Source organism: Salmo salar, chromosome ssa24 (genome assembly GCF_905237065.1).
Source record: "Salmo salar chromosome ssa24, Ssal_v3.1, whole genome shotgun sequence".
Lineage (NCBI taxonomy): Eukaryota > Metazoa > Chordata > Actinopteri > Salmoniformes > Salmonidae > Salmo > Salmo salar.
This window is the reverse complement of record NC_059465.1, coordinates 33,048,824-33,073,301: the sequence shown is the minus strand read 5'-3', so window position 1 is coordinate 33,073,301 and position 24,478 is coordinate 33,048,824. Positions and strand designations below refer to the sequence as shown.

The following is a 24,478-nucleotide window of genomic DNA, read 5'->3' as shown; positions in this document are numbered from 1 at the left end:
TTGACTGACCTTAATGTCATAAAAGTAATGATGGTCTGTCATTTCTCTATATTATTTGAGCTGTTCTTGCCATAATAAGAACTTGGTATTTTACCAAATAGGGCTATGTTCAAGATACCACCTCTACATTGTCACAAAACAACTGATTGGCTCAAATGCATTAAGAAGGAAATAAATTCCACAAACTAACTTTTAAGAAGGCACACCTAATAATTAAATTCATTCCAGGTGACTACCTCATGAAGCTGGTTGAGAGAATGCCAAGAGTGTGCAAAGCTGTCATCAAGGCAAAGGGTTGCTACTTTCAAGAATATCAAATATATTTGGATTTGTTTAACACTTTCTTGGTTACTACATGATGCCATGTGTGTTATTTCATAGTTTTGATATCTTCACAATTTCTCTTCAATGTAGAAAATAGTCAAATAAAAGAGAAACCCTGGGATGAGTAGGTGTGTCCAAAATGTTGACTGGTACTGCAACTAACAAAATTACAGTTAACAAAAATGTACACTTAATCCAGTACAAACTAATGTATTGAATTTATTATACAAGATACAAAATTCACAAATTCTACAGCACAACACAGAGTCATGTCTTAAGTGTAAAACTTACAATGACTCAATAATCCACGTCTTCTGGGAATGCTATAAATACCAAAAGTTATGGGTGGAGTTAGACCAGTTGGGTCCCGATTTAAATGACATGCAGCTTATAAAGGATTCATAAAGCCTTCATAAAGACTTCATAAACACTACATAAATGTGTTACAAATCTTCTATAACCATTTGTCATGCTTGATAAAAGGTTCATAAATGTAGCATAAACACCAATGCCAAATGTGACATAACCCACTATGTAAAAAATGTATTCATTTTTTAACCCTTATTTTACCAGGTAAGTTGACTGAGAACACATTCAAATTTACAGCAAAGACCTGGAGAATAGTTACAGGGGAGAGGAATGAGCCAATTGTAAACTGGGGATGATTAGGTGACCGTTATGGTATGAGGGCCAGTTTGGGAATTAAGCCAGGACACTGCAGTTAACACCCCTACTCTTACAATAAGTGCCATGGGATCTTTAGTGACCACAGAGAGTCAGGACACTCGTTTAACGTCCCATCCAAAAGACGGCACCCTACACAGGGCAATGTCCCCAATCACTGGGCTGGGGCATTGGGATATTTTTTTAGACCAGAGGAAAGGGTGCCTCCTTTTGGCCCTCCAACACCACTTCCAGCAGCATCTGGTCTCCCATCCAGGACCAACCCTGCTTAACTTCAGGGTGGTATGCTGCTGGAATTCTGCTGACATAAACCTGTGCTTTATAAAGGGTGGCATAAGCACCACTTAATAAAGGCCTTATAAATAATATTAAATTGAGGCTTCACAAAGAGCATTGCAAAGCCAGGATATTGGATTCGATTCCCAGAACCCCCCATACGTAAAAATGTATTTACACATGCCTGTTATTCGCTTTGGATAAAAGCGTCTGCTGAATTTGATATATTATATTTCACTACAACATTTCTAGGATGGCCAAACCACTTTAACTCTTGGCTGCATAGTCAATGTTGGACCTGACCTTCCCCCAAAATGCTGTGCTGCAGGATTACACACACTCTAAAGTGGAGTCATTCATGGCAAAAAATGTTGGTAGGGCCTTTTAAAGGCAAGTGCGGGAGATGTTTAAACCACATCAGGGGATGACTTTTGAGGTCTTGTAAAAATCGAAGAAATTTGTATTTTTGAGTGTAGTTGCCCTTTAATTCAGTCAGCATGCCCTGCACTGTTGTTTGGTTAGCGGGTTTTCTGTAGTGCAGTAAGCGCACATAAGATGTGAATCGGTCCCCAATAGAATGGGTGGAGTAAAGTAAAATGCCCATTTGTGTTGCCACTGGACAGTGAAAAACAAGTTAACCTTTATTTATTGAAATTTAAATTAGTTTGTAGTAGTTAAGTGTTGAGTTAGATTACAGTAGCTACCTCAATCATTATTTTAAATAAGTTCAGTGACTTCACAACAATTGCTAGCTATCCGAAATGTAGCTAGCTACCAGGCTCAGCTTAATACAAATCCCCTAGATACCTCAGGGTCCCGTCGTCACGTTATGAGATTTGTAACTGTAAGAGGAATATAATAATATGATTTGAATGGAGTTTCCCATCTTCCCATTTCGAGTTTCTAGTGAAGCACAGGAATTCCCTTATCCTGATGGTGTGACAAAGGCATTTACTAACAGACCTGCTAACTTTCTTTGTTTCTTTTAAGGTCAGAACCAACATGCAGTAACTGTAGCAGGAAGAAAGGCAATTACCATACGTCCGCCAGCTTAGGGACAAGCTAAACTAAGTACAGCATCATGCGATATAGTCTTTACGGATGTGTAATGAATGACCGAAGGTGTCTCACTTCAATCTAAGCATTACAGGACACTACATAACGTGTAAATTGATAGGTTATTAACGTTCTGTTGATTTAAGGAGGTTGTCTCATGATCTACAGGTTACTGTAGGGTGTGAGAGGTATTTAAATGATTTGATGGACCTGAAAAGCTTGCGTATGTGTGCGTGTGTCAGAACCAAGATGATTTGGAGTAGTCCAACCTGAGACTACCGCACCAGGTATTCCTCTTCTGTTCCCATGCTGGAGACCAGGGCTTGATTACAACCTGTTACAATGGTGACAACATTTTGGGGCTGATATTTCATCGGGGGAGTGGGTGAATGTGTCAAAGACCTGACTGAGCCCAGCACCGCGCAGTATGGCTCTTTATTGCTGTGTGAGTGTTTCTGTACTGAGGAACATCTAACTTGGTTCCAGAAGAAAGACACTTTCAATTTCTTTAAGTTTGGGGCTTACATCAAGGTAAGTGTTTCTTCGAGTAACGTCGTTCCTAGGCAATTGCACATACAGCACATAGAGTATAATCCTGGGATATCAAACATTCAAAGTTGGCCTTACTGGGAGTGACCATAGAATTCTATAGGAGTGACCTTACTGAGTAAATTATTTATCATCGTCACTACTAAACACAGTCAAAAAAATCATAATTATGGCTAAACCATGCCCATTTCCACAATGTATCTTCTTAAAATTAACTGATGGCCAAGTTTGATGCTTTGGTCCACTAGACCTTCCACACATTTCGGCAGAAGTGTCTGGGAAAGAGATTAGGTGTAATGTGACTAACATGACATCACTTTAGAGTTTATCAGCACATGTTGTCACCCTTTATAAAGCACATGTTTATATCATATTCAACCTAGTGGGTTATGTCACATTTGACATAGGTGATTATGTCACACAGTTATGCCACATTTATGAACCCTTTATAAAGCATGCCATATGGTTATAGCTGCTTTGTAACACATTTTTGTAGTGCTTATGAAGGCATTATGAAGGCTTTATGAAGCATTTATAAGCTGAACGTCATTTAAAGTGGGAATTATTACAATGTAAATGTACTTTTAATCCATCTATCTGCATATTTCAAGACACGGCATATGAGAGTGCAGTGAGATACCCGATGGGTTGGACAATACTTTTCTCATCAATCATCTTAAAAAATGTATACTTAAAAACTGGAAATCAACCAATCCGTCAATGATAACAAGGACCCAATGTTGAAAGTGCGTGGGCAATGGAGAGAAACAAAATGGTGCAGTCTGAGGCCATGTGGCAGAGAGTGATGCGGGCATTGGAGATGGGGGTGTGAGCAGGTGGGTCTTACAAAAAAATAATGAAAGTCATAACGAAAGTCTGTCTGATCCTTATCATGCACAAAGTTTGTTTGGTCTCCTCAAGATAAAGATACATATGTGACAATATCAACATTTCAATACAGTGACTGGTTCATTAGTCAGATGAGAGCAGGTTCAGTCTCTTCCATGGCCAGGTCTAGTCTGGCGTGTTTGCACTCTGTAAAGGATTTTTTTGCTGCTGCTCTACTGCAGTTGTCTTGATTAATTAGAATACTTAATTTGTCACTAAGTGTGATTAATTCCATTAATCTATCAAGTGTAAAGTCATCCAGTAATGTCACTGGTAATCAATTATTCACTATGGCAACTGGTGCGGAGAAGATATTGAACTGTGAGTAGAGTCACCAACAGTCATATGTAGAGTATATCCATTCATACACATCCCACATATCCATACACAACACATAAACAAACACAACCGCGCATTACCAGATGAACATCAATACTTCCTGTGACAAACACACTAATGTGAGGTGAAAACATCAATGCTTCTATTTATTTTCCCTTGCCATAGGTCTAGAAGGTGTGGGGAGAAGTGGGCATCGCCATGTATCCTTGTCGTTGGAGGAAGCCATTGATTTAACAGCTGGCTTCATAGCCTCTCCCTCCTCCTGTAGGCACAGCATGTAATATCAAACCACGAGTTTCCCTCTATCCACAGCAATCAATTCAACTGAGCTTCATGGCCTGTCTGGAGCTAGTCTAACCGCACAGCCTGGCCTCTTCCTTCTTAGAAGGCCTTTGCTGTGATAAAAACATATCTCACTCCAGGCTCAGCCAATCTAATTATGGCTAGACAAGGGGGCACTACTGCGGGGCACTGTTTATGTCACCGCTAAGCTCTAACGGACTATCAGAGGAGGAGAGGACAGAAAAGCCAGGGAACAACCGATCCCAGAGATGACCATCAGACACAAATGCTATGCCCTTTATTTTACTGTTCTAGAAAACAAAATATTCCTGTATTTTTACTGCAGTATGTCTAGGGCCAGGAGTTTTCTTGACCATGTCACCTAACCAGCTAGAAAACTCCAGGCCCTAGTCTGGACATGTTACATAGGCTACTAGAATCCAGAGTTTTGTCCTTGTCAGGTCAGGTGACAGTGTCATAACGAGCAACATTCTATAACAGAGCTTTTGTAATGCCAGGATAGCTTAATTCATGTTGGAACCAGTGCAGCCTGTAGGGAGAAAGTTTTATCTCCTTCCCTGGAACTTTTCAGCATCTTAAGTCAACTGCGGACACTGCAATAAACAAAGGACATACAGATGTAGAATCTTAATTTTAGTCAGTTTGTTACAGCATGAAAATAATCCTGCAGCAACAGGACATTTACATTTTTATGATGATCATAATTCATGAACATTTTTGTAGGGATTGATACATTTTTCGTAAGGGAACATCAAGTCTGAAATCCTAAAGTGGAAATTGAAAACTTCAGAAGCCTTTTTTTACCTCAAGTACACAACAAGTTACACATTTCTTGCATTGCAGTAAAGTTCACCTGCAACAGGGTGATCAAATTAAGATCCTGCATCTGGACTATATCTACGGTTGTTTTGAAACACTGATGCACATTCACATCTGGCTAAGTCCCGATGATTCCAAACAGCTGTGACCTGCTCTGTTCCTAACTGTTATTCTAGACAAAATCTTCTCATATACTCTCTAAGTCACTCTCTCACGCTTTTTGGTAACGAGATACTTCTCAAGTTCCTGGGAGGACAAACTATAAGCGCCGGTGAGGGATGCGTCTTTGCTTAACCTGTTGGGTCTAGGGGGCAGCATTTGCACGTCTGGATAAAAAAAATGTACCCGATTTAATCTGGTTACTAATCCTACCCAGTAACTAGAATATGCATATACTTATTATATATGGATAGAAAACACTCTAAAGTTTCCAAAACTGTTTGAATGGTGTCTGTGAGTATAACAGAACTCATTTGGCAGGCAAAACCCTGAGACATTTTCTGACAGGAAGTGGATACCTGATGTGTTGTATTGAGTTTAAACCTCTCCCATTGAAAAACACAGGGGTTTAGGAATATTTTGGCACTTCCTATTGCTTCCACTAGATGTCACCAGCCTTTACAAAGTGTTTTGAGTCTTCTGGAGGGAGATCTGACCGAACAAGAGCCATGGAACGGTGATGTCCCATTAGACACCTGGCGCGCTACTTCATGTTGGGTACCCTCGTTCCAATACGTTATAAAAGGCTATGCATTCGTCCACCTTGAATATTATTCATGTTCTGGTTAAAAAAGGCCCTAATGATTTATGCTATACAACGTTTGACATGTTTGAACGAACGGAAATATATTTTTTCCCCTCGTTCATGACGAGAAGTCCGGCTGGCTTACATCATGTGCTAACGAGACGGAGATTTTTGGACATAAATGATGAGCTTTTTTGAACAAAACTACATTCGTTATGGACCTGTGATACCTGGAAGTGACATCTGATGAAGAGAATCAAAGGTAATGGATTATTTACATAGTATTTTCGATTTTAGATCTCCCCAACATGACGTCTAGTCTGTATCGCAGCAGCGTATTTTTCTGGGCACAGTGCTCAGATTATTGCAAAGTGTGATTTCCCAGTAAGGTTATTTTTAAATCTGGCAAGTTGATTGCGTTCAAAAGATGTAAATCTATAATTCTTTAAATGACAATATAATATTTTACCAATGTTTTCTAATTTTAATTATTTAATTTCTGACGCTGACTTGACTGCCGGTTATTGGAGGGAAACGATTTCCTCAACATCAATGCCATAGTAAAACGCTGTTTTTGTATATAAATATGAACTTGATAGAACTAAAAATGCATGCATTGTCTAACATAATGTCCTAGGAGTGTCATCTGATGGAGATTGTAAAAGGTTAGTGTATCATTTTAGCTGGTTTTATGGTTTTGGTGACCCTGTCTTTGACTTGACAAAACATTACACACAACTCTTGTAAATGTACTGTCCTAACATACTCTAAATTTATGCTTTCGCCGTAAAACCTTTTTGAAATCGTAAAACGTGGTTAGATTAAGGAGATGTTTATCTTTCAAATGGTGTAACATAGTTGTATTTTTGAAAAATTTGAATTTTGACATTTATTTGGATTCAAATTTGCCGCTCTTGAAATGCACCTGCTGTTGATGGAGTGCACCACAGGTGGCACGCTAGCGTCCCACCTAGCCCCAAGAGGTTAAGGTCCCGGCTGGGTCGTCTGAGACAATCAGTTACCTTAATGAGCACAAATAGGATAACTGTAGTGTGACAGCACGTACTGGGCTGCAGCTAAAGGTAAGATGACGTGAGGACAGATTCACAAGCACAGTGCAGGCGTGGTCGGTGTTGCATTCAGGAGTAGTTAGGACTAGTTGGAGTTATGAGGTTCTGGTGGTTAAGTTAGTAGATGTATGATGCTTGCAAAATAAAGTTGAAGTATGTTTCCCCCATAAGCCACAAGTTCTGAATGCATATAGTATAAGTTCCTTTATGCAAGTTTCTGCTGAAAAACAACTAATTAATTTATCCTGACCATGTGACTAGGCTATTCCTACGATCCTCTGTTTTTCCTGGTCAGATTATGTGGATAGGAGAAACTCCAGTTCCTATGTTTCCTTAGATGGGAAGCAGGGGGGTAGCCTCCTACCTGAAGCCACTGGGACTGGTCACTGCGTCCAGAAGTCCAGGCATTGACCTTTCCCTGTTTGTCCAGACGGGCCTTGCTGGGTTCCCAGGTGAACATGTCCATGTTGAGTGTTCTGAAGAGGCTGGACGCTGTGATCTGGTAGTCCTGGATGTGGCCAGACTTCATCCCCATGGGCTCAGAGCATCCTGGAGAAACAAACTAGTTAGTGGAAACAGTCCTTTCTAGAACGGCAAATGACCTCCAAAACAATACTTCCAAAGAAATACGATATGACAATACTCAATGGTGCCCCCTATTGTACTTCTTGAGAAATGCAGAACTGTCCTGTTCTTCCAAGAAGGGGAACTTCTACCCGCACCTAGGTGGCGCGACACCTGTGCGAACCGCTAGTCATGAATTATTACCTGAGAGCTCACAGCCGAGCAGCTCCATGCGCAGGGTGCAGTGTCTCCTACAGACCTGGGGGTAGATGCGCACGTACTGCGCTTCAATGGGAGGGGTGAAGGAGTTGGCAGAGGGAGCGTTGTTTTCCACATTTCCACGGAATATCTGAGGAGAGAAATTATACGACAGAAGAGGGGTTAAAAGGGACAGGAAGGGGGAAGCAAATTGTCTCTGTGAACAGTCTCTCTGTGAACAGTCTCTCACACGGTCTCTAGTGTCTACTCGAAACTCAAGAAATTGCTGCCATTCAATGAGCTCAAATTACTGGAAAAATATTTTTTTAAATTGCACGATATAAGCTGTAATTTGTAAGCACACAATGTGTTTTGAATTAGTTGACCAATTACCTTGCCATACCATATAGACTGTTTTACAGTGCTATCCCCAAATGAACTAACAGTGTTTCACAGGGCCCTCTCAGGTGGTATGTATGTTTTTTGTGTGTGTGTGTGTGTTAAGGAATGCAGCTCTCTCCGGATGAATTCAGTTCAGCATTGCACAGTTGTGCACTCAAAAGGGGGGTCCCTCTGGGTCAGAACATCAGTGAGTCTACTCTCTGGCTAGCACACTCACAGTCAGACTCAAAGATCTCAGGCAAGAAAATTAAAAACTGGGTTTTGAGTTTAGCCTCTCATCCCGGTGTTCTGCATGCCTCATTAATCTTACAGTTGTTAGAGTAACAACTATATACTGTATATATAACAAAAATATAAACGCAACATGTAAAGTGTTGGTCCCATATTTCATGAGCTGAAATAAAATATCCCAGAAATTCTCCATACGCACAAAAAGCTTATTTCTCTCAGATTTTGTGCACACATCTGTTTACTTCCTGTTAGTGAGTGTTTATCCTTTGCCAAGATAATCCTCCCCCTGACAGCTGTGGCATATCAAGAAGCTGATTAAACAGCATGATCATGACACAGGTGCACCTTGTTCTGGGGACAATAAAAGGCCACTCGAAAATGTGCAGTTTTGTCATAGAACACAATGCCACAGATGTCTCAAGTTTTGAGGGAGCGTGCAATTGGCATGATGATTGCAGGAATGTCCACCAGAGCTGTTGCCAGATAATTTAATGTTAATTTATCTACCATAAACCACCTCCAGCGTTGTTTTAGAGAATTTAGCAGTACGTCCAACCGGCCTTACAACCGCAGAAGAAGTTTATGATGTCTTTTGGGCAAGCAGTTTGCCGATGTCAACGTTGTGAACAGAGTGCCCCATGGTGGCAGTGGGGTTATGTTATAGGCAGTTATAAGTTACGGACAATGAAAACAATTGCATTTTATTGATGGCAATTTTGAATGCAAAGAAATACTTTGACGAGATCCTGAGCCCTGTTGTGAGGCTAATTTTTAAAAGATATCTGTGACCATGTCAATTAACTGATCTCCTTATATGAACTGTAATTCAGTAAAATCTTTGAAATTGTTGCATGTTGCGTTTATATTTTTGTCAGAATATACAGTTCAAGTCAGAAGTTTACATACACTTAGGTTGGAGTCATTAAAACTTGCTTTGCAACCACTCCACAAATTTCTTGTTAACAAACTATTGTATTGGCAAATCGGTTAGGACATCTACTTTGTGCATGACACAAGACATTTTTCCAACAATTGTTTACAGACAGATTATTTCACTTATAATTCACTGTATCACAATCCAGTGGGTCAGAAGTTTACATACACTAAGTTGACTGTGCCTTTAAACAGCTTGGAAAATTCCAGAAAATGATGTCATGGCTTTATAAGCTTCTGATAGGCTAATTGACATAAATTGAGTCAATTGGAGGTGTACCTGTGGATGCACTCAGAACCTCTTTGCTTTTGGAGAAATGTCCTCTGGTCTGATGAAACAAAAATAGAAATGTTTGGCCATAATGACCATCGTTATGTTTGGAGGAAAAAAGGGGAGGCTTGCAAGCCGAAGAACACCATCCCAACTGTGAAGCACAGCATCATGTTGTGGGGGTGCTTTGCTACAGGAGGGACTGGTGCACTTCACAAAATAGATGGCATCACGAGGAAAGAAAATTGTGTGGACATCAGTCAGGAAGTTAAAGCTTGGTCACAAATGGGTCTTCCAAATGGACAATGACCCCAAGCATAATTGTGCTTGGGGTCATTGTAAGTTGTGGCAAAATGGCTTAAGGACAGCAAAGTCATGGTATTGGAGTGGCCATCACAAAGCCCTGACCTCAATCCTATAGACATTTTGTTGGCAGAACTGAAAAAGCGTGTGCGAGCAAGGAGGCCTACAAACCTGACTCAGTTACACCAGCACTGTCAGGAGGAATGGGACAAAATTCACCCAACTATTTGTGGGAAGCTTGTGGAAGGCTACCCGAAATTTAAAGGCAATGTTACCAAATACTAATTGAGTGTATATAAACTTCTGACCCACTGAGAACGTGATGAAAGAAATAAAAGCTGAAATAAATCATTCTCTCAAGAATTATTCTGACATTTCACATTCTTAAAATAAAGTGGTGATCCTAACTGACCTAAGACAGGGACTTTGTACTAGGATTAAATGTCTGGGATTGTGAAAAACTGAATTTAAATGTATTTGGCTAAGGTGTATGTAAACTTCCGACTTCAACTGTATACAGTACCTGTCAAAAGTTTGGACACAACTACTCATTCCAGGGCCTTATTTTTACTATTTTCAACATGGTGGAATAATAGCGAAGACATTAAAACATACAGTGTAGCAACACTTTGCCTTGATGACAGCTTTGCACACTCTTGGCATTTTCTCAACCAGCTTCATGAGGTAGTCACCTGGAATGCATTTCAATTAACAGGTGAGCCTTGTTAAAACTTACAGTGAGGGAAAAAAGTATTTGATCCCCTGCTGATTTTGTACGTTTGCCTACAGACAAAGAAATGATCAGTCTATAATTTTAATGGTAGATTTATTTGAACAGTGAGAGACAGAATAACAACAAACAAATCCAGAAAAACACATGTCAAAAATGTTATAAATTGATTTGCATTTTAATGAGGGAATTAAGTATTTGACCCACTCTCAATCAGAAAGATTTCTGGATCCCAGGTATCTTTTATACAGGTAACGAGCTGAGATTTGGAGCACACTCTTAAAGGGAGTACTCCTAATCTCAGCTTGTTACCTGTATAAAAGACACCTGTCCACAGAAGCAATCAAGCAATCAGATTCCAAACTCTCCACCATGGCCAAGACCAAATAGCTCTCCAAGGATGTCAGGGACAAGATTGTAGACCTACACAAGGCTGGAATGGGCTACAAGACCATCGCCAAGCAGCTTGGTGAGAAGGTGGCAACAGTTGGTGCGATTATTCACAAATGGAAGAAACACTAAAGAACTGTCAATCTCCCTCGGCCTGGGGCTCCATGCAAGATCTCACCTCGTAGAGTTGCAATGATCATGAGAACGGTGAGGAATCAACCCAGAACTACACAGGAGGATCTTGTCAATGATCTCAAGGCAGCTGGGACCATAGTCACCAAGAAAACTATTGGTAACACAGTACGCCGTGAAGGACTGAAATCCTGCAGCGCCTGCAAGGTCCCCCTGCTCAAGAAAGCACATATACATGCCCGTCTGAAGTTTGCCAATGAACATCTGAATGATTCACAGGACAACTGGGTGAAAGTGTTGTGGTCAGATGAGACCAAAATGGAGCTCTTTGGCATCAACTCAACTCGCCATGTTTGAAGGAGGAGGAATACTGCCTATGACCCCAAGGACACCATCCCCACCGTCAAACATGGAGGTGGAAACATTATGCTTTGGGGGTGTTTTTCTGCTAAGGGGACAGGACAACTTCACCGCATCAAAGGGACGATGGACGGGCCATGTACCGTCAAATCTTGGGTGAGAACCTCCTTCCCTCAGCCAGGGCATTGAAAATGTGGCCTAGCCAATCTCCAGACCTTAATCCCATAGAAAATCTGTGGAGGGAGCTGAAGGTTCGAGTTGCCAAATGCCAGCCTCGAAACCTTAATGACTTGGAGAAAATCTGCAAAGAGGAGTGGGATAAAATCCCTCCTGAGATGTGTGCAAACCTTGTGGCCATCTACAAGAAACGTCTGACCTCTGTGATTGCCAACAAGGGTTTTGCCACCAAGTACTAAGTCATGTTTTGCAGAGGGGTCAAATACTTATTTCCCTCATTAAAATGCAAATCAAGGTATAACATTTTTGACATGCGTCTTTCTGAATTTTTTGGTTGTTATTCTGTCTCTCACTGTTCAAATAAACCTACCATTAAAATTATAGACTGATCATTTCTTTGTCAGTGGGCAAATGTACAAAATCAGCAGGGGATCAAATACTTTTTTCCCTCACTGTAATTTATGGAATTTCTTTCCTTCTTAATGCATTTGAGCCAATCAGTTGTTTTGTGACAAGGTAGGGGTGGTATACAGAAGATAGCCCTATTTAGTAAAAGAACAAGTCCATATTATGTCAAGAACAGCTCAAATAAGCAAAGAGAAACGTTAGTCCATCATTACGTTAAGACATGAAGGTCAGTCAATCTGGAAAATTTCAAAAACTTTGAAAGTTTCTTCAAGTGCAGTCGCAAAAACCATCAAGCGCTATGGTGAAACTGGCTCTCATGAGGACCGCCATAGGAAAGGAATACCCAGAGTTACCTCTGCTGCAGGGAATAAGTTCTTTAGAATTAACTGCACCTCAGATTGTAGCCAAAATAAATGCTTCACAGAGTAACAGACACACCTCAAAATCAAAAGAAACACGCGCAAAGGAAAACATTTGAGATTTTTGGTTCCAACCGCTGTGTCTTTGTGAGACGCAGAGTAGGTGAACAGATGATCTGCGCATGTGTGGTTCCACCGTGAAGCATGGAGGAGGTGTGATGGTGTGGGGGTGTTATTCTGGTGACACTGTTGGTGATTTATTTAGAATTCAAAGCACACTAATCCAGCATGGCTACCACAGCATTCTGCAGCGATATGCTATGCCATCTGGTTGCACTTAGTGGGACAATCAATTGTTTTTTAACTGGACAATGAACCCCAAAACACCTTCAGGCTGTGTAAGGGCTATTTGACCAAGGAGAGTGATGGAGTGCTGCATCAGATGACTTGGCCTCCACAATCACACGACCTCAACCCAATTGAGATGGTTTGGGATGTGTTGGACAGCAGAGTGACGGAAAAGCAGCCAACAAGTACTCAGCATATGTGGGAACTCCTTCAAGACTGTTGGACAAGCATTCCTCATGAAGCTGGTTGAGAGAATGCCAAGATTGTGCAAAGCTGTCATCAAGGCAAAGGGTGGCTACTTTGAAGAATCTAAAATCTAAAATATATTTGGATTTGTTTAACAATTTTTAGGTTATTACATGATTCCATATGTGTTATTTCATAGTTTTGTAGAAAATAGTAAAAATAAAGAAAACCCTTGATGAGTAGGTGTGTCCAAACTTTTGACTGGTACTGTACATATATACACTGAGTATACCAAACATTAGGAACACCTTCCTAATATTGAGTTGCACCCCTCATTTGTCCTCAGAACTGCCTCAATTTGTCGGGCATGGACTCTACAAGCTGTCGAAGGCGTTCCACAGGGATGCTGGCCCATGTTGACGCCAATGCTTCTCACAGTAGTGTCAAGTTGGCTGCATGTCCTTGGGTGGTGGACAATTCTTGATACACACGAGAAACTGTTGAGCATGAACAACTGGTGCGCCTGGCACCTACTACCATACCCTGTTCCCTGTTCAAAGGCACTTAAAACTTTTGTATTGCCCATTCACCCTCTGAATGGCACACATACACAATCCATTGGTGGCAGGGGACAAAATGGGGATGGCTGGTTGGAGGACGGGACAGGGGACATGGTGCGCTGTCAAAAATGACAGAGTGTCAGGGAGCCTATTTGGTGGCCGTTTATCCCCAAATAGTATAAAATGCAATCTAAAAGTCATAAAAAGTGGAGGGGGGTAAGTGCTAGGAAGAGGAACCCGGAGTGAGCTGGCTAATTAAAAAGTCATCTCATCATGTCCTCCACTCTGCCCTTGACTTGGTGTGTGGTCTCCAGTTGCTGAGTGTGTGTGTGTGTCTCACCATGTCCTCGTCTGTGCCCTTGACTTTGTTTGTCCTCCAGGTCTTGCCATCATCACTAGAGGCCACTTTGTAAGACTTGACGTACTCTGGGCTGCCGATGCGCTTTGCACCCTGGGTAATTAGGCCCGTGACCCGCATCCTCCTCTGTAGGTTTATCTGTGGGGAAATAAGGGATAAAACAGCAATCAAGAACCTTGTGTGTGTGAGTTTGTTTGTCTGTGTGTGACTGTGCATGTGTGTGTGTGTACATATTCATACATGTATGTGTTGTGTGTGTGAGCGTGTATTTGTATTTATTATGGATCCCCATTAGTTGCTGACAAGTCAGCAGCTACTCTTCCTTGGGGTCCAGCAAAATTAAGGAAGTTTATACAATTTGAAAAACATTACAATACATTCACAGATTTCACAAGATATGTCTGCCCTCAGGCCCCTTCTCTGCCACTACTACATGTCTACAGTACAAAATCCATGTGTACGTGTGTGTATAGTGCATCTGTTATCGTGTGGGCATGCATGTGTCTGTGCCTATGTTTGTGTTGCTTCACAGTCCCTGCTGTTCCATGAGGTGTATTTTTATCAGTTTTTTTAAATCAAATTTTACTGCTTGCATCAATTACTTGATGTGGAATAGAGTTCCATGTAGTCATGGTTTTATGTAGTACTGTGCGCTACCCATAGCCTGTTCTGGACATGGGGACTGTGAAGAGACCTCTTGTGGCATGTTTCTGGGGTATGAATGGATGTCCGAGCTGTGTGCCAGTAGTTTAGACAGACATCTCGGTGCATTCAACATGTCAATACCTCTCATAAATACAAGTAGTGATTAAGTCAATCTCTCCTCTACTTTCCACCAGGAGAGATTGACATGTATATTATTAATATCAGCTCTCCGTGCACATCCAAGGGCCAGTCGTGCTGCCCTGTACTGAGCCAATTGCAAATTCCCTTAGTCCATTTTTGTGGCACATGACCACACACATGAACAGTAGTCCAGGTACGACAAAACTAGGGCCTGTAGGACCTGCCTTGTTGATAGCGCTGTTAAGAAGGTAGAGCAGCGCATTATTATGTACAGACTTCTCCCCAGCTTAGCTACTGTTGTATCAATATTTTTTGACCATGACAGTTTACAATCCAGGGTTACTCCAAACATTTTAGTCACCTCAACTTGCTAAATTTCCACATTATTTGTTAAGAGATTTAGTTGAGGTTTAGAATTAAGTGAATGATTTGCCCCAAATACAATGCTTTTAGTTTTAGAAATATTTAGGACTAACATATTCCTTTCCACCCACTCTGAAACTAATTACAACTCTTTGTTAAGTGTTGCAGTCATTTCAGTCACTGTAGTAGCTGACATGAGTCATCCGCATACATAGACACACTGGCTTTACTCATAGCCAATGGCATGTCATTAGTAAATATTGAAAAAATAAATGGGCCTAGACAGCTGCCCTGGGGAATTCCTGATTCTACCTGGATTTTGTTGGAGAGGCTTCCATTATTAAAGAAAACCCTCTGTGTTCTGTTAGACAGGTAACTCTTTATCCACATTATAGCAGGGGGTGTAAAGCCATAACACAAACGTTTTTCCAGCAGCAGACTATGATTGATAATGTCAAAAGCCGCACCGAAGTCTAACAAAACAGCCACCACAATCTTTTTATCATAATATTCTTTCAGCCAATCATCAGTCATTTGTGTAAGTGCTGTGCTTGTTGAATGTCCTTCCCTATAAGCATGTTTGTCATGTCCTGACCCTAGTAAGATGTCATTTTCTATAGTAGAGTAGGTCAGGGCGTGACATTGGGTGTTTTGTGTTTTTCTACATTTTCTATGTTTGTGTTCTAGGTTTTCTATTTCTATGTTGTTGTTTTTTGGGGTTGATCGCCAATTGGAGGCAGCTGGTCCTCGTTGCCTCTGATTGGAGATCATATTTAAGTAGGGGTTTTTCTTCCTGGGTTTTGCGGGTAGTTGTTTTCTGTTTAGTGTATGTCACCTGACGGAACTGGTATCGGTCATGTTGTTGTTTTGTTAAAGTGTATTCATTAAAAGCAAATATGAGCACTACACACGCTGCGCCTTGGTCCTCTTTAAATGACCTGCGTTACAATGTTGAAAGTTTGTTGTCAATTTGTTTACTGTAAAATAGCATTGTGTCTGGTCAAACACAATTTTTTCCCAGAAATGTACTAAGGATTTGTAACAGGCTGATTGGTAGAATTTGAGCCAGTAAAGAGGGCTTTACTATTCTTAGGTATCGGAATGGTGTTTGCTTCCCTCCAAGCCTGGGGGCACACACTTTCAAGTAAGCTTAAATTGAAAATATGGCAAGTAGAAGTGGCAATATCGTCCGCTATTATCCTCAGTAATTTTCCATCCAAGTTGTCAGACCCCGGTGGCTTGTCATTGTTGACAGACAACAATACTTTGCTCACCTCTTCCACACTCACTTTACAGAATTCAAAATGACAATGCTCGTCTTTCAAAATTTGGTCAGATATACTTGGATGTGTAGTGTCAGTGTTTGTTGCTTGCATGTCATGTGTAAGTTTGCTAATCTTGCCAATGAAAAAATCATTAAAGTACTTGGCAATATCAGTTGGTTTTGTTGTGAATTAGTAATCTGATTCAATGAATAATGTTGAGTTTGCTTTTTTCCCAAAAAATTCATTTAAGTTGCTCCAAAGCTTTTTACTATCATTCTTTGAGTAATTTATTTGTTTCATAGTGTAGTTTCTTCTTCTTTTTATTCAGTTTAGTCACAGGTTTTTTCAATTTGCAATAAGTTTGCCAATCAGTTGTGCAGCCAGACTTATTTTCCATTCCTTTTGCCTCATCCTTCTCAACCAACTCCCCATCAATCCACAGGGATTTAAACATTTTTTACAGTACTTTTCTTAATAGGTGGATGCTTATCAGTAACTGGAATAAGCAATTTCATAAATGTGTCAAGTGCAGTGTCTGTTTGCGCCTCATTACACACCACTGACCAACAAATATTATTTACATCAACAACATAGGAATCCCTACAAAACTTATTCTATGACCTGTTATACACTATATTAGGCCCAACCTTTGGAACTTTGGTTTTCCTAGATATGTCTACTATATTGTGATCACTACATCCAATGGATCTGGATACTGCTTTCAAGCTAATTTCTGCAGCATTAGTAAAGATGTGATCAATACATGTTGATGATTTAATTCCTGTGCTGTTTGTAACTACCTTGGTAGGTTGACTGATAAGGCACTGGTTACAGTTTGAAGCTTTTTTTTGAGTGGGCAGCTTGATGAAAGCCAGTCAATATTTAAAATCACCCAGAAAATATACCTCTCTGTTGATATTACATACATTATCAAGCATTCCACACATGTTATCCAGATACTGACTGTTAGCACTTGGTGGTCTATAGCAGCTTCCCACCAGAATGGGCTTTAGGTGAGGCAGATGAACCTGTAGCCATATTACTTCAACAGTATCATGTTATTTATGTTAGTGCAGGGTGAGCTGCACATAGTGGACTTCCTCCTAGGGCACATCGGTGTGTGTCAGACATCCTCTGGCCATTACACTCAGATCTTTTATCTGTTCCTGTCAAGGTCATCTATCTTCGTCAGGACTGTGTGTGAATGCAACATTAGTCTATCCTCTCACACCACATCCAGCCAGCCAGCCAGTCAATCCAATCTAGCCTGTCAATATACTGCCAAACTAAAGCACCTCTGAGAGAGACGGGTTGGGGCTTCAGTTAGAATCCTTAAGTTTGACGCACAGCAGTATGACCATTATCAGAGAAAGGAGGAGAGATAGAGAGTCTTTTCTCCAGTCAGAAGCTATTTTATTAATAATTTTAATAGCTCCATATGATGACAAAACTGTAATAGAATACAGCCTATGATGGTAACTAAGGACTGGTGCTATAATAGAGGACAGCCTATGGTGGTAACTAAGGACCGCTGCTGTAATAGATGACAGTCTTTGGTGGTAACTAAGAACTGGTGCTGTGCTGAATGAACACATATGGAAAGAAACAAAGACAGGGGCAAAACACACACACACACACACACACACACACACACACACACACACACACACACACACACACACACACACACACACACACACACTCTCAGATGTGTGTGTCTGAATCTGATTCATTTTCACAATAGTCATAACTGTGTCAAAATAATATTAGAACAGTGTTGAGGTACAGTGCATTCGGTAAGTATTCAGCCTTATTCTAAAGAGGAACAAATTACACATTTTCCTCATCAATCTACAACATAATACCCCAGAAACACAAAGTGAAAACAGGTTTTTAGAATTTGTTGCACATTTATTAAACATAAAAAACAGAAAGACCTTATTTAAGTATTCAGACGGTTTGCTATGAGACTCAAAATTGAGCTCAGGCGCATCCTGTTTCCATTGATCATGTTTGAGACGTTTCTACAACTTGATTGGAGTCCACCTGTGGTAAATTCAATTGATTGGACAGGATTTGGAATGACACAAAACTGTTGACATAAGGTCCCACAGTTGACAGTGCATGTCAGAGCAAAAACCAAGCCATGAGGTCGAAGGAATTGCCCGTAGAGCATCGAGACAGGATTATGTCGAGGCACAGATCTGGGAAAGGGTACCAAAACATTTCTGCAGCATTGAAGGTCCCCAAGAACACAGTGTTCTTCATCATTCTTAAATGGAATAAGTTTGGATCCACCAAGACTCTTCTTAGAGCTGGCTGCCCAGCCAAACTGAGCAATCGGGGGAAAAGGGCCTTGATCAGGGAGGTGACCAAGAACCTGATGGTCATACTGACAGAGCTCCAGAGTTCCTCTGTGGAGATGGGCGAACCTTGCAGAAGGACAAACATATCTGCAGCACTCTACCAATCACGCTTTTTTGGTAGAATGGCCAGACAAATGACACTCTGTAAATGGCACATGGCAGTCCGCTTGAAGTTTGCCAAAAGTCACAAGATTCTCTGGTCTGATGAAACCAAGATTGAACTCTTTGGCCTGAATGCCAAGCGTCACATCTGGAGGAAACCTGGGACCATCCCTATGGTGAAGCATGGTGGTGGCAGCATCATGCTGTGGGGATGTTTTTCAGCGGCAGGGACTGGGAGACTAGTCAGGATCGAGGGAAAGATGAACGGAGTAATGTACAGAAAGATCCTTGATGAAAACCTGCTACAGAGTGCTCAGGACTTCAGACTGGGGCTAAGGTTTACCTTCCAACAGGACAATGAACCTAAGCACACAGCCAAGACAATGCAGATGTGGCTTCGGGACAAGTCTCTGAATGTTGTTGATTGGTCAAGCCAGAGCCCGGACTTGAAACCGATCGAACATCTCTGGAGAGACCAGAAAATAGCTGTGCAGCGACGGTTTCCATCCAACCTGACAGAGCTTGAGAGGATCTGCCTAGAAGAATGGAAGAAACCTCCCAAATACAGATGTACCAAGCTTGTTGCATCATACCCAAGAAGACGTTAAGCTGTAATCGCTGCCAAAGGTCCTTCTACAAAGTCTGAATACTTAAGTAAATGTGATATCAGTTTTTTAATTGAAATACATTTGCAATCATTTCTAAAAACCAGTTTTTGCTTTGTCATTATGGTGTATTGTATGTAGATTGATGAGGGGAAAAAACGATTTCATCCATTTTAGAATAAGGCTGTAAACATAACAAAATGTGGACAGAGTCAAGGGGTCTGAATACTTTCTGAATGCACCGTACATTTGGCAACTGCTACTTCCTCACGACGGCTGCTCCACATGTAACATCCTGGGGTGAGATCTGGGGAAACCCAGATGAACTGTGTCCCACAAGAATGAGAGACATACTGTGAAAACCAAAATGTCCCCTTTTCATCATAATGATGGATAGACAAAATTTTCTTGGAACAACACCACAAGGGCCAAACTTAGCCTCTGAAATTAAGTACGACTATGCACTCTGAGCATGTACTTCTTCACTTGCTGACTACAGTAACTCAAGTCTTCTTGACAAAGTCTTACACAGCATCCTCAATGCAATCAAAGCCACAATGAACACCCACTTATTCTCCACTTATCTCTTGTTTTTTTCATATTCTGGAGAACAACATTATCTTCTCTCTCTCTCATTAGTCTACTGTGACTAAAAGGCCTAGTACTCAGGTAATTGGTGTGATTCTTTGCACGGATAATGACCACTTACAAACACACTTCAGTCACTCCACATAATACTGGTGGTGTCTTAGTTCACGCTGAGTGAGGCTCTGTTGAGAACATCTGCCTGGATACTGCTCAGCGGTGATTGTCAGTTTGAGAAAATTGATTCAGTGTGAGCGGACTGACATAAAAGGCCCATAATTCCCCCGGCCGTATATCAAAATGACACTGCATAACATGAGGATAATTTTCCCCATCATGATCTCAATTCGGCAGTGACAGGGATACGAGAAGAGCTTAGTGTGAACTCCATGGAGAGGGAGGTCTGGAAGAGATGGCCCAGTCGAGAGTCTCTGAGTCGGGAAAGGGTTTGAGGTCAGATGGCCCCTCATCTGCCGCCATCATGGCTGCTCTTCAAAGTTTTGTAATTTGATGGTGCTTATTGGGACAATGGAACCTCACTTATCTGTACATTGCTACACAGCTTCCCCACTAACAGTGTAGTGTTAGTATGTACTCAAAACAAACCGTCTACCCTTCATAAAACACAACCATAAACCCATCTGCAAACAATATATATTTTTAGCAAATCTGTTAGAGCCAGTAGAGTCGGATCACATCTTGCCTCTTGAGTAAGATGTCTCCTGCTTCTTGAGTAAGATGCCTCCCGCTTCTTGAGTAAGATGCCTCCCGCTTCTTGAGTAAGATGCCTCCCGCTTCTTGAGTAAGATGCCTCCCGCTTCTTGAGTAAGATGCCTCCCGCTTCTTGAGTAAGATGCCTCCCGCTTCTTGAGTAAGATGCCTCCCGCTTCTTGAGTAAGATGCCTCCCGCTTCTTGAGTAAGATGCCTTCTGCTTCTTGAGTAAGATGTCTCCTGCCTCTTGAAGTAAGACAGAAGTGAGACCGGGTGTTATCAGAATCTCAGTCCTTCCAGCTCACTGCTGTAGATCACATCATTCCACTCTTAAACTGCAATTTCAAGATATTCTGTCGTCCATAAAATCCTCCACTCTTTTATACAGTAATTGTTTGAAAATGGTCAATTAGTTTTGGCAATGGTCTCCTCGACAAGCATTTATTTTTATTTCCCTGTGTTTTTTTGAAGTGGCAGAGGACCTGCCAAAGTTTTCAAGACCTAAATGGAGGAAGGATTGCGTTTTAAGCCCCTAATGTGGCACATCGGTTGAGTCACATAGATCCATCCCCCTCAGCGCTGACACTGTGTCATTCACACAGGCTGTAATAATGCCCCTACACATTCTTTAGAGTCAGAATGGACCAGTCACATACTGTGTTGTCAAAATTAAGAATATGTTTTCATGCCAGGCCGATTAGTTCCACTGACTTAGTAGACGCCTAAAGTCGTGAATGTGAATGCCGTTTCTCTGCAGTGGTTTGAACTTTAAAGCTTACTGTGTGGAGGAAGTCTGCACTGACCAGTAGAAATGACTGATCATGATTATTACTTAATTTAATTCATGTTGTTCACATATGTTCATACTGTGATCTGATAAACCCTGTGAGGTGTTCTGCAGTGCAGTGCCAACAGATGTAGGATCTTAATTTGATCCCTCTTGTTGCTGATGATTTTTTGGCACTGCATGAAAGGCAGATGAGCTTCGTGATTTACATAACTTAATTGAAAATCCACACTAACACACGGTTATATTAATAGTATTGCACTTTTCATGTAACCTACTTCTGGTCAGCTAACAGCCTAACCACTGATAAAAGCAACATTATGGACTAAACTTTAAAATCCTGTTGCTACAGAATTATTTTGCTGTGACAATATAGCTCAAATAAGGTCCTACAGCTGTACATGAAATAATGTACTTCAACATGTGTGAACTGCTAGGAAAAACAACCTTTACAGGGGCAGGCAAGTTTGAGCAAAAACAACTTGAGAAAGAACAATAGTAGTTCAGACTAAAAGTGACAATTACATTTTATTTAACTTGTATTTATTCAGGGGAGCCCAATTGAGACCAGGGTCTCATTCTCAATGGAGAACAAACAACTCACAAACATGATAATCAATAAATCAATACAACAGCAAAAGATAAACTGCAGGATACAGCAGATACAGACACACCACATCTCACCAACAGTAATAACCCGCCACAATGAACCAAAACACTAATAAACCACAACAATCAGCCAAAACACTAACGAACCACCACAATCAACCAAAACACTTATAAACCACCACAATCAACCAAAACACTTATAAACCACCACAATCAGCCAAAACACTTATAAACCACCACAATCAGCCAAAACACTTATAAACCACCACAATCAACCAAAACACTTATAAACCACCACAATCAGCCAAAACACTTATAAACCACCACAATCAGCCAAAACACTAATAAACCACCACAATCAACCAAAACACGTATAAACCACCACAATCAGCCAAAACACTAATAAACCACCACAATCAACCAAAACACTAATAAACCACCACAATCAGCCAAAACACTTATAAACCACCACAATCAGCCAAAACACTTATTAACCACCACAATCAACCAACCACTTGCAAAACCCTTGTATACAGAAATAAAGTTCAACATACAACTCCCTTGATATCCCCTGGGTGTCAAAGGAGAAAAGTTAAAGGACAATGACAACACATTTTTTAATCTTCAACATAGAAATACTACCAAAAATCACCCATGATTCACCAAACAATATTTTTATAGAGGAAGCAAAGTACTTTTAGCATTTGTTTTCGTTTGTCTCCTCCATCTCCACTAACCGAAGTTATATACATAACGTTTTTTCTATTAATAATGTAAAATGAACATCTGTACAGAAAGAGTCATGTGAAGGCCAATTTACAGAGGAGGGACTTCTAGATGCAATTAAAGACATTAAGTCTGGGAAAACTCCAGGGCTGGATGGCATATCGGTGGAGGTATACCAAACCTTTTTTGATATACTCAGAGGACCGTTATTTGCATGTTTTAACCACTCCTATAAAAATAGTAGATTATCAGATACTCAACAAGAAGGTCTGATTCCATTATTACTGAAATAGGATCCAAGTGGTAAATATAAAGATCCAGTCCATAAAAAAAATTGGAGGCCCTTTACATTTCAGTGTCGTGAGGCAAAAATGATTGCAAAATGGAATGGAATTAAAAAGGTATTGTTGGATATTATTAATCCTAATCAGACAGGTTATTTTTACATGTCTGAGACATTGGGGATAATATAGAACAAGTACTGGAAACAATAGAACACTATACAAAATCTGGGAAACCAGGCCTGGTATTCATAGCTGACTTTGAAAAGGCTTTTGATAAAGTACGACTGGAATTTATATATAAATGCCTGGAATATTTCAATTTGGAGAATCTATTATACAATGGGTTAAAGTTATGTATAGTAACCCTAGGTGTAAAATAGTAAATAATGTATACTTCTCAGAAAGTATTAAACAGTCAAGAGGAGTAAAACTAGGTTGTCCACTATCGGCTTAACTATTTATTATAGCCATCGAAATGTTCACTATTAAAATCAGATCCAAAAATAATATCAAGGTGTTAGAAATCCAGGGCTTAAAAACAAAGGTATTGTACGCTGATGATTCATGTTTTCTTTTAAATCCACAATTTGGATCCCTCCACAGCCTCATAGAGGATTGAGATACTTTTTCTAACCTCTCTGGATTACAACCAAATTATGATAAATGTACAAATATATTATGTATTGGATCACTAAAAAAATACAACTTTTAGATTACCGTGTACATTACCAATAAAATGGTCTGACGTTTATGTGGATCTACTCGGTATACATATCCCGAAAGAAAGAATGGATCACACTACAATACATTTTATAGAAAGTTAGCAAAAATAGAAAATATCTTGCTACCATGGAAAGGAACATACCTGTATATTTGTGGAAATATCACCCTGATTAACTATTTAGTCATATCCCAGTTTAACTATTTTCTTAAGGTCTTGCTTATACCTAGCGACCTATTTTTTTTAAATTATATGAGCAAAAAATATAAATAATATAAAAAATATTCAAGCCAGATCAAATTAGACGGGCCGATTTATATAATTAATATGAATTCGGAGGGCAGAAATGATTAAATATTAAAGCATTAGACCTCTCACTAAAGGCGTCAGTCATAGAAAAGTTATACTTAAATCTGAACTGGTTCTCTAGCAGATTAGTAAGAATGTCTCACCCTATGTTCAAGAATGGGCTTTTGTTTCTTTAATCAGATTACAACCTTTCACTTTTGGTTATTTGAAAAAGAAATAATCTCCAAAATATTGCTATTTTTAAAACAAGTCATAGAAAGTTGGTTTCAAGTTACAAAATTATTGCAACCAAAAT

General features: G+C 40.3%; 1 protein-coding gene across 3 annotated transcripts in view; it reads right to left on the bottom strand.

Annotated features, from left to right (window-relative positions):
• LOC106585765 (EGF-like repeat and discoidin I-like domain-containing protein 3) overlaps window positions 1-24,478 on the bottom strand; it is a 212,798-nt gene that overhangs the window by 50,641 nt on the left and 137,679 nt on the right. For all 3 annotated transcript variants that reach the window (XM_014172354.2, XM_014172355.2, XM_014172353.2), the window contains 3 exons: window positions 13,946-14,101; window positions 7,822-7,966; window positions 7,418-7,602 (listed from right to left, as the gene is read on the bottom strand). In XM_014172354.2, the coding sequence (XP_014027829.1) occupies window positions 7,418-7,602; window positions 7,822-7,966; window positions 13,946-14,101 (486 nt within the window). The remainder of the gene's footprint in view (window positions 1-7,417; window positions 7,603-7,821; window positions 7,967-13,945; window positions 14,102-24,478) is intronic.